The sequence below is a fragment of the Enhydra lutris genome, unplaced genomic scaffold (genome assembly GCF_002288905.1).
Source record: "Enhydra lutris kenyoni isolate GAN:26980312 unplaced genomic scaffold, ASM228890v2 scaffoldscaffold15, whole genome shotgun sequence".
Taxonomy (NCBI): Eukaryota; Metazoa; Chordata; class Mammalia; order Carnivora; family Mustelidae; genus Enhydra; species Enhydra lutris.
In genome coordinates, this window is record NW_019154099.1 from 49,730,891 (window position 1) to 49,742,034 (window position 11,144).

The following is an 11,144-nucleotide window of genomic DNA, read 5'->3' on the forward strand; positions in this document are numbered from 1 at the left end:
CTGTTTCCATCGGGAAGCTCATGCAGTAGATTTAATTTAGCATGTTATCAGCAATAACAGTCTTCTTCCTCATCTTCAAAGGCAATACACAGACTCACTTTAAGCATGAATTTTCCATACCCGGAAACTGGTCAAATAAGAATTAGGATTATAAGCAGATATTTCTTATTCTAAGAAGGGCTCATTTTTGTTCCATATATCACACATTTTGTTCCATATATCACATCTTCTCACATATTGCTGGATGGTTGGAGAAAGCTTCTCAAAGGCTAAACTTTAGGGGAACCTGGGTGGCATAGTAGGTTGAACATCCAACTCTTGGTTTCGGCTCAGGTCATGATGTTGGGGTCCTGGGATAGAGCCCTGCACGGGGGCCATGTTCAGGACAGAGTCTGATTGAGAATTCTATCTCCCTTGGTCCCTCCCACTCATGCTCCCTCTCTCTCTCTCTCTCTCAAATACATAAATAAACAAATAAATAAATCTTTTTAAAAAAGACACTAAATTTTAGCAGCGCTCTTGTGAATGGTTAAAAATTGAATAGGGCCTTAATATTGGCCTTGTTTTAATTCCTAAATACAAATAATATCTGGGTTTAGAGGGGAAAAAAAGCCTATTATTTGAAGTTTTAAATGGACTATGTGAATCAGAAAATGTTTTGTAGGAAAGTAGTTTGCTATTTGATACAGAGAACATCATTTGTGGTGCATATGTAGTTTTGTTTTTATTTTATTTTATTTTATTTGGCTTTCCTGGTTTAAGATTCAGATATTTATAATGTTGCCTCTGACAATGGGATAACACTAAGTATTTAATACCAAATACTGTAGTGTTGTTCATCTCCTCGATGGATTTAAACAGATAAATGGGGCATTTAACCATGTACAATTAGCACCCTAAGATATTTCTGTGGATTTGCCATTTAGAACACCCTTTAGAGTTATTGGTAAGAGAGATTTAGATAATTATATATGTTCCCAAAATAATCCCTTCGGATTGAGCTCTTCAGAACATAACTAGAATAATAATAAACTAGGACACAAAATGAACTGGATAAACATTTTGCTAAGATTTGATAAGTAAAGGCAGCACAGCATAAACAATGCACCTATAAGGTACATTGGAATAATGCCGCTGGTTTGCAAGACTGCAGCATCTTTGAAAGTGCACTTGCTCACCACGAAGGTCTCTGTCTTCAGGGGTAGAACAATAACATAAAGGTTTACAAGATGCTGGTGTAAGTTAACCTGAATAGAGTTAAAACTGATACTGAGTCCTAAACATGCATTCCTCCGTTCTAGAAATCCCTCTACTCAATGAGCAACAATATAAATAAAGAATAAGGATTTTATGCATCTATGTTTTGTTTTTTGAATGTTCGTGGAAGGCACTGTGATTAATCAAAAAAAAAAAACCACATCCTTTAGAAACATCAAGGTAGTGTTAATGAGCATTTCTAGAAGAAAAACAATGTGTTCAAGCTATGAGCATATTTTTAAATCATAGAAAACAAATTATATGCTATTATGTAATCCCATAGCATCTACTTTTATTTCATATCTAATCATAGGACTAAAAAAGAATAAGGAAATAGAGCAACTCCAAGAAACTCAGTGGTTTAGGTGCACTCAAAAGAAATTCCACTTTCCTAAAACCTCTGAAATGTGCACAAAGTTACAAAAATCAGAGAACACTTCACCTGCACTGAAATCAGGCAATAACTCTGGCATCCTGTGACCAGCCTCATAGACTTTCTTCTAGTTATCAAACAGTTAGAATACATTGAAAGGACATGCCAGGAGAACTCTCAACTCCCCAGAGCAAAGTACAAGCCAAGCTGTGGGCCATTAATGAAGGGGATGTGGACTAACCCCACTCATCTTCCCCAGCTCAGTATCCAAGAGCTCTGTGTTGTTCTTTGAACAGTCATTCCTTAGAACCTCCTGGTCTATGTCAAAGATGTCTCAGAGAGTATTAATTTAAAGGTGTTTTAAAATTTTCTTGTGCTCACTACAGTGTTTCTGTTTCCCAATGTGCTTTTTCCCTGTTTGTTTATTTTGGAGTCTCTGATTGTACTACAGGCTTTCATCGCTTGCCTTGTTATTTGTGGCTATCTGCTTATTCTGAAGAGTAAGGCGCTAAGAAGTAGGGTTGACAAGCGGGTCAACTAGTGGGCAGCACCGTGGGTAAGTAGGCTGAGCTCTGCCCCAACTGTTAGCATCTAGGATTTTCTCTTCTTTTATGTAAGTCAGGAGAGTGTAGTGGTTCTGTGCATGGTCTTTGAAGTCAGATCACCCAGGTGCATGAAGAAAGCAGAGGAAGAAAAGGGAGCCCAGCACATTACTAGTGCTAATAAATTATATTTGTTATTGACATCTTTTCATTTCCATAGAGAAGAATGCACCAATATTCTGCTGGGAAATGGAAACTTGAGTTTCCAGTATCAGGTATCAGAGCCACATGTTTCTACCAGATATACCGGATCTCGCTTTGATGCTGCCTTCAGTTTTATCTGTTGTCCCCAAGAAACTTCCTGGTCTGACCTCCCCAGATTGAAAAGCTTTGAATTCTGCTGTGGAAAACGGTCCATCATTGGTTTGTATAGGAGAAGAGGGAGTATCTAGAGATGCCATTGTTTCTTATTCAAGCTTTAAATCAAACTCCTTGCCGTCAGCCCCACTTACAGCCCTCTCCAAGAAATAGCTGGTAGCTCTAACCCTTGAGAATTTTGTGGTTAGAGGGACTACATTAGCCTGCCTCTGGATTCTCTGCTGGACAAGCTTTGTTTTCATTGGGTTTCACCATTCATCCACTGGCTTTCAGTTTCTACATTTTCTAATATCTTTACAGTTATGTTCCGGTTGTTATGTTAGTGTCATTGGAGGGGAAGAGATAAGTGGTTCCACCTCCATGTTTAAATCAAAATCTCCCAACAGTTTAGAAGAGTGAGTAGTGGAAAGGGTTCATGGGAGAGGTGGGAAAAGTCCCACATGGGAGCTGCTCCCTCAGCTGGCACAGACTGTAGGGGAACAGAAGGGAGATGCTCTTGCACCGTTAGCAACAATAGGACCGGACAACACATATGATCCAGTGTCGTCAAGCTGGGCCCATAGACAAAGTAATAGTGTGAACCCCACAGTCACCCCAAATCTGTGTCCGGGTGTAATTTCCTAACTGTGGTGCAGAGATCAGAAGTTTAAGCAGAGAACAGCGGTCATGTGGTCCCACTGAGCTAAGGAGATGGAGTTTGGTGTTGCTGAAGCATCTGAAATATTTGGAGTAGAGCACCAAGGATGACGAAATCATGGGGAGCCTAGGGGCAGAAATATATGGAGATTCCCTGTGATTCCTGGACCAAGGGCTGTGTTTACAGGGCGAGATCACTGGAGATTGACCAGCAAGAGGCCGTTAAGGCAGTGGAGAAAAACTAATGTTGGAGCAATGCTAGGGGAGGTTGCCATTCTGGCCCAGCCAGGGAAGAAAAATTTTACTAACCAACTAACTAGTAACTAATCTCACTGAGACAGCAGAAAACTGTATCTTGGTAGTAAAGACCAAGCCCCAAAGTAAGGTCGGTCCTAAACATGCTTTGAAGTTTGGACAAGACCAGAGGAGAAACAGAATTTGGTATTTGGGGTCCTGCTGGATTAGAAGGGTGTGGAAAACATCTCGGGTTTTTCACAAATCTGTTCTTTAAAAAACTGTAAAACCAAGTTGACACAGTTTTAAAGTGATTAGCAGGTAACTGATGCATCTACCAGAGAAAAGTCAACAGTCTTCAGAGGACAATAATAGAATCTAAAATCTCCACAATGATGTATTGATAATGTCCTATACACAGTAAAAAAAAAAAAAAAAAAAAAAAATTAGACATGCAAAACAGAAAAATGTGTCTCACAGCCAAGAAAAGAAAAGCAATTAGAAATTAGCCTCTGAGGCACCTGGGTGGCTCAGTCATTTAAGCATCCAACTCTTGATTGTGGCTCAGGTCATGATCTCAAGGTCATGAGATCAAGCCCCGAGTTGGGCTCCGTGCTCTGCGTGGAGTGAGCTTATCCCTCCCCTTATGCTCCTCCCTGCACTTGTGCTCTTGCTCTCTCTCTCTCTCAAATAAATAAATAAATAATATTTAAAAAAATAAAAGGAAAAAGAAACTAGCCTCAAGGTCACGTTACATTGTTGCTATTGTTAGGTTAGCCAGCTGGTCTTTAAAAAACCACTGTGGTCAGCTATATAACATCTTTCCAAACATGTCCTGTCCTAATCCCAAGAACCTGCAAATATGCTAAATTACACAGAAAAAGGGACTTGGAGGATGTGATTCATTTATGGGTTTTGAGATGAGATTATCTTGATTTATCGGGGCAGGGGGGGCAATGTAATTGCAAGGGTTACAATAAAAGCAATGCAGGAGAATCAGAGCCGGACAGAGGAGATAGACCGCTAGAAGCACAGGTCAGAGAGATTCCAAGATATTGTGCCGCTGACTTTGAAGATGGAAGGCGGGGCCATGAACCAAGGAATGCAGGTGGCAGGCGTCTTGAATCTGGGAAATGTAAGGAAATGGCTTCCAGTCCAGAACCTCCAGAAGCAAGGCAGGACTTCTGACCTCTGACCGCTGAAAGAAAGTGATTCTGTGTTGTCTTAAGCCACTAAATTTGTCATAATCTGTTACAGCATCCAGAGGAAACTATGAACCAGAGGCTAGATTTAACAGACAAAGATGTTATAGGAGCTATTTATATATTTTTAAAGAGTTAAAGGAAAATTATGTATTTAGTGAAGGAGGGGAAACTTCAGAAGAGAAGTGGAATTCAATAGAAATTTTACAATTGAAAAGCAAAATCACTGAAATAAAAAAACCTCTCAGGGGAGCCCCTTTGAGTCCCTTCAAACGCAATTTCTGTCATTCAAGCAAAGATTAATGGACATGCAAGGAGACAAGATTACATGACCAATGAATTTAAGTAAAATGGCAGGCAATGAAAGCAGACCCAATGGTTATATGATATTGTAGTAAACGGAAGAAGACTTTAAAATAACTGATTATTCAGTTCTAGGAAATATAAGGAAAGGGATAAAATAGATCAACTGAAAAAAAAAAGTCACAGAAGTGGTAGAATAAAGATAACCAAAAGTTCATTGCATAAATTAAAAAAAATACGGTATTTGAAATTAGGAATTCAATGAATGGGTTTCAGATTGTGTACAGTACAAGCCAGGATTAATGAAAGATAAATAGAAAATATTCAGACAGAAGCATGGAGAGGGAAATAGAATTGAAAGAAAACAGGTCAATGTGCATAGTAATTTATTTTCTTCCTAGGAACTCAACCACGGAAAGGGCTCTCCCACTTCAGGGATTTTTGTGTTGCTGGTCTTGTATCCTTTAATATGATCTGGACTCACTGTATAGTATCAGGTAGATCATATCAAACCGTGTTGCTGGGTAGAACTTAAGAATAAAATTAGAACAGGAAGAGACAGAAAGGAAGAACAGAAAATTAGAACAGCTTCAAGGGCTATATGGCCCCATAGCTACTAACGTCTTTTTCTACCTCTTCTCAGAGCTTTCTCGGGGAAAGTTAAACCGCCCTGCCCTGGTCCAAGAGGACATTAGTGCAAAGGCACTAATGTAGGTTTCGAGAAGCATGGCAGCGGTAAGGCAAGCTCTTTCTTCAAGGGTACAGTCTGACTCTGTGGATCACAGGCATGGCTGCCAACCCTGCGCAGTTGAAGAATAAAAATTTGGCTGCCGCAGAAAGGAAACGCTGCCAGCACTTACACTCCCATGAAGGGAGCACTGTGGGGGCACCTCACCTATCTCTTTTCGTCACTTACTTGTGCCTTCCCAAAGGAGGAGGCGGAGCTAAGTCTGATTGGTGGGTCTGTCTGCACTCAGAGCAGTCAGGTAAAGGACAGTTGATGTGTCAAATTTCTTTATAGAAAAGCCGTAATGGACAAAAGTAGAAGAGTGTTAGAATTTTAAAAGTCACCATTGTGAAAGCCCTCGTGGGTCCGGACAAGAATGAGCAATGACTGATAACCTATGAAGGACAAAGGAGGTTGGAGATCTTTTTTTTTTTTTTTTTAAAGATTTTATTTATTTATTTGAGAGAGACAGAGAGACCATGAGAGGGGAGAGGTCAGAGGGAGAAGCAGACTCCCCGCTGAGCAGGGAGCCTGATGTGGGACTTGATCCTGGGACTCCAGAATCATGACCTGAGCGGAAGGCAGTTGCTTAACCAACTGAGCCACCCAAGTACCCCGAGGTTGGAGATCTTTATGAGACAAGTTTCAGGCTGATAGTTCTGAAACCCTGGCTCTATGGAGGGAGTCAGACACTGCAGCTCCTGAGGCCGAGTACTGTTTTGGTGGAAAGAAAGCAAAGGAGGAAGGAGAGGAAGGAGGGAAAGAAGGTGGGAGAAAAGACTCTGCATCTAATCTAACCTCCAACTCCACCTTCTAATTTCCACCAAATACAAGGCATGGAGAGACATGACAAACAGCAAAGTGGAATTAAGACAGGCAAGCCCACAATCAGGAAAATTCCACAGGATGAATGATGTGATTTCTTCCATTACTAGATGACCATAAATAAAGGAAAGGGGAACACTAATAGGTTAACAGAAATTTAATAGACCTCTCAACCACGTGTAGTACGTGGGCCTTGTTTCGGTTCTAATTTGAAAAAGAAAAAAAAAACTGTAAAAAGACATATTTGAGGTAACTAAGGGAAAGAAAATAAGGATTAGAAGTTGGATACTATTAAGGAATCATTTTTTTTAGTTTTGTGTTGGCTTTCTGTGTGTTTTTTTTTAAAGATTTTATTTATTTATTTGACAGACAGAGATCACAAGTAGGCAGAGAGGCAGGCAGAGAGAGGAGGAAGCAGGCTCCCCACTGAGCAGAGAGCATGATGGACCCCCAGGACCCTGGGATCATGACCTGAGCCGAAGGCAAAGGCTTTAACCCACTGAGCCACCCAGGCACCCTGGCTTTCTGATTTTTGAAAGGGATCAATGTTGAAGAATTTATAGGTAAAACTACTATGTTCTATAGGACTTGCTTTTAAATATTCTAGCAAAAAAAAAAAAAAACATGGAAAGGGATAGATGAGACAAGGAAAGGATGTTAATTACTGGTGAAATTCAGTCATGGATACGTGGGGTTATTTTGGTACTTTTAAAAAAAATTCTGTGACCGTTTAAATTTCCATGATATACTGAGAAAAACAAAGTAGAGGGATTATTGTGCGCCCAAAATGTGGACCATGTTTTTCCGAATTCCCTGGCCTCAGGTGCAATGGACCTAACTTGAACTTGGAGTCTTTACAGTGGTGAACAGCCCCAGCAGCTCCTTCTCTGGCAGAGTCAGGATTCTGCGCTTCTGTCCTCATAGTTTCTTGGCCTACTACTACCAGGCAAGGCCATTTGGGTCCCATTCTAGTCTCAGAAGTATCATCAATCTCTTTTTTGGCTTCTGTTCCAAACACAATTAGCCCAGAACTCTTTACTTTGGAAAATAAATCTGACCCTTCGAATCCAATTTAGCTGGGGTCTTTGTGATGATAGTCTATGGGCAAAACCCCGGAAGGCAGACAGATATCTGCGCCTGACCCTGATCTGCAGAGAGCAGGTCAGGTACAAGAGAATGACAGCACAGCTGAATGAGGGAAGGTATTTTTGAGGATAAAGGAAAATAATGCATGTTCCCAAACTAAGATCGGTTATTCAGAGCAAGAGAAAGGTTAACAATTTGAGAAAGTGGATTAACTGTCAAAGCAAGGTCCCTATGAAAGTAGAAGGATGAAAGATGGAGCAGAAGAATTTGTATCAGAAAGAGAACCGATTTATTGTTCTGAACATGGGTGGGAAGAAGGAAAAGGAAAAAGAGATTCTATAGAGACAATTGAGATCGACATAAGGGAGGTTGAGGTGCTTTCTTCTGGTCGGCAAAATCTTTGAAATAAGAAGAGAGAGACAGAGGGAAAGGGAAGGGTTTTGTATCTAGGGTTGGAACAACAGCAACTGTGGTATAAAGGCTGACTTGGCCACACTTCAGTGAGGGCCCTGGAGCTGGGCTCGGCATTTGAGAGACAGGAGAGAAGAGCTACCCAGCCTCCAGCTTTCCAGTGGACCTCAGGAGGCTGCCCCTGTTGACTGTGCAGTCAGTCTACGTGAGCTAGTCAAGCCCTCCGGTCAAACAGCTCGTGCCCTGTGCTATAGAAAGACCCAGAGAGGATGGCTCAGAAGGTGGATGGCAGAGATGGCACCATCATCCAGAAACGTCCATGTGTGGAGCCACTGGCTTCCCTCCTTCCTCCCCCTGTATGCTTGACACAGGTTCCTGGTAGACATCCTCCCTTAGGTCTAATGTTCTAGAAGCACCTGAAAGTCACAAAGCATTCCCATGATACTCGTTCTTCTGTTTCAACCAACTATTCCAAACTTGTTCTAAAACTGACTCTTAAAATTATTTTTATTCCCTAAACACAGAGAACATAAACTTCCTGTAAATAGAGGGGCGGTAAAGCTGCGTTTTCAGGGAAAAATGTTACCAGTTTATTCAGTGATTTTAAATTAGTTTATTAATTGTATCAACACATTGACTAAGGTTTTAAATATCCAGACTATGCATTTTCTCAAATATTTACACTCCGTGATAATTAGGCACACACATAACTCAAAAATAGCTTTAGCTGTTACATAAATAGATAACATATTTTCAAGAGAGTCAGAAAAGAGAAAGGTATCTAAAGAGAATTGGTATTTCCTGAGATAGTTTTCCACAGAAATCAAAACACTGTTAAGTTTTACTTAATACCTAATATACACATGATATTTAAAAGTACTTCTGTTCCCCCCCAAAAGAGGCCCATCCTTCCTTTCCCAGGATGTGTTGATAATTACTAATACCACTTAATAATTTTTCTCAATTCATAACAACTTCTAAAATTATCTACAATAATAAAGACATAATGCCCCCAATAGCTCAAAGGTATGTCAGCCATCTGCACTGACATCTTTAAATTGTCTCAAGTGTACTGTACCGGTTGGCTTGAATCTACAAAACTGATGAAAGCCTAGTGAGAAACACTGTTTAATGATCTCAAAGCAAAGTTTGAAGGAAAAAAAAAAAGTCTTAAAGATATGAAATGAAAACAAAGAGAATACTGAGAAAGAGACAAATAATGTCTTGGATAGTCTAAAGGTTCAACAGAGACAGCTCGAGTATGAAGGAGCAGGAAACCAAGAGTAAGAAGAGTGTCCTTGTTTTTGCCTCAACTGGGACAAATGTGTGAAGTCTTAATTTAATAAAACTACTGAGACTAGTGGTCTTATTTATGCATAGTAAGTTGGCGAGACTAGATGTTTCTCAAGATGTCTCGGAGTTCCAGTAGTTTTGATTCCCCATGTGAATCCTCTACTGATAGGTGTGTATCCCATTCTTACATTGACCCTAGGGAAGAGCTCAATAAAGGGGCAGCAGAGAGTTCCTGGTAGATCTGTGCTGGCTTTAACACAGAATTACCCAAATATATAATATTTACAGAGAGCCACTGAAGGAGCTATTCTGGACTTCTTAGAAGTTCAAGTCTCAGCAGGCTCTACTTCTTAGAAGTTCAAGTCTCAGCAGGCTCTTCTTCTTGATTGACTACATGAAGTACGTCAAGGGTTGTTTGAGTAACTGGGTTTTTGGCTTGCTCCAGATCCCCGCTGGCGTCGCATCTCACCATCGAGCAGATGGCCTGCTGAAAGTTGTCACTGACCACCACATACAGTAGCAGGTTACCAAAGGTGTTCAGGGCAGCCAAGGGTCTAGAAACAATGTAAGCTTTATGGATCTGGTTCTCGGCAGAGCAGCTGATCGAAAGCAGGCGAGATTCGATCCGGATGATCCTCAAGATGTGGAAGGGTAAAAAACATACATAAAACACAAGGAGTAGCAGAATGGCTAGCCTCCTAGCTTTCTGCTTCAGGCAGCTGTGATTGTGAGGTCCTTGAGTGAGGGTGTAGATAATCATCGTATAGCAAAGTGTCACTATGACCAGGGGAAGGCAGAAAGTCGTGACCGTCAAAATTAGATTGTACCACTTGATGGTGGGGAGGTCGTCTGAGCTGGTGAGGTCAAGGCAGGTGGAGCCGTTGGTCCCGGTGGTTGATGTGATCAGGAAGGTCATGGGAATGATGGCCACCAGGGAAATGATCCACACCACGGCGCAGGCCACCACGGCCCATCGCGTTCTGTGAACGGAAAAGCAGCTCAGCGGGTGAAGGATCACAAGATACCGGAAGACACTAAAGCAGGTGAGGAAGAGGATGCTGCTGTACAGGTTGAAATGGAAGCCGAAGCGGATAAACTTGCACATGACGTCCCCGAAGACCCAGTTCTCGCCACTGGCGTAGTAGTGAATCAGGAAAGGGAAGCTGCTCAAATAGAGCAGGTCTGTGCAGGCCAGGTTCAGCAGGATGACGGTGCTGCCTTTCCAGGGCCGCATTCTGAAGATGTAAGTAGAAATTGCCACTGCATTCCCTGGAAAGCCCACCAGGAAGATGATGCTATAAATAACAGGGAGGTAGTGCCTCTTGAGCGGGATTTTTTCATCGGTGCAATTTCCGAATGGCGCTGCATCATTGGGGAAGTCAGAAGCATTTGCGAAATTGTCTGGTGGCTCATTCATGGCTGTCCCCTTTCATCTTGCAGGGAAACGAGAGCTGGGTTTGGCAATTCAAATCGGCTTCAATTTAACTCGCTGATAAAGGAAAATAGAAAACATTAATGATGGGGTAATGAAAACAATGATCTTCTTTTAAATGAAAATTGCTCCAAGATCCTGAATTTGCCACTTCTTTCTCTTTAATCTCAAAGAGACCCTGTGGAGAAAAGATTGAATTTCTAAGAAAACTATTGTGAGGCAAGACATTTAATAATAATACAGAAGTTAAATTACTCCCAGAATTAAAATGAAGGATTGGAAAAAACAAAGGCGCTTCGCCGCGGAAAACAGTTTGGCAAGGTTGCTGTTCGGGGAAGCCATAGGGTGTCACCATCAGAGACTTCACCACAAGACCCACCATTAATCAAGAGTGAAGCACTTCACCATCCTGTTACCTTTAAACTTCACAAGATGCTGAGAAGTG

General features: G+C 41.3%; 1 protein-coding gene across 1 annotated transcript; it reads right to left on the reverse strand.

Annotated features, from left to right (window-relative positions):
* Positions 1-9,671: 9,671 nt before the first annotated feature.
* Positions 9,672-10,684, reverse strand: LOC111146863 (oxoglutarate receptor 1). Its single transcript, XM_022502596.1, is given in 2 exon segments — positions 9,672-9,694; positions 9,697-10,684. Coding segments are annotated over 2 exon segments (1,011 nt in total).
* Between the last annotated feature and the right edge of the window lie 460 nt (positions 10,685-11,144).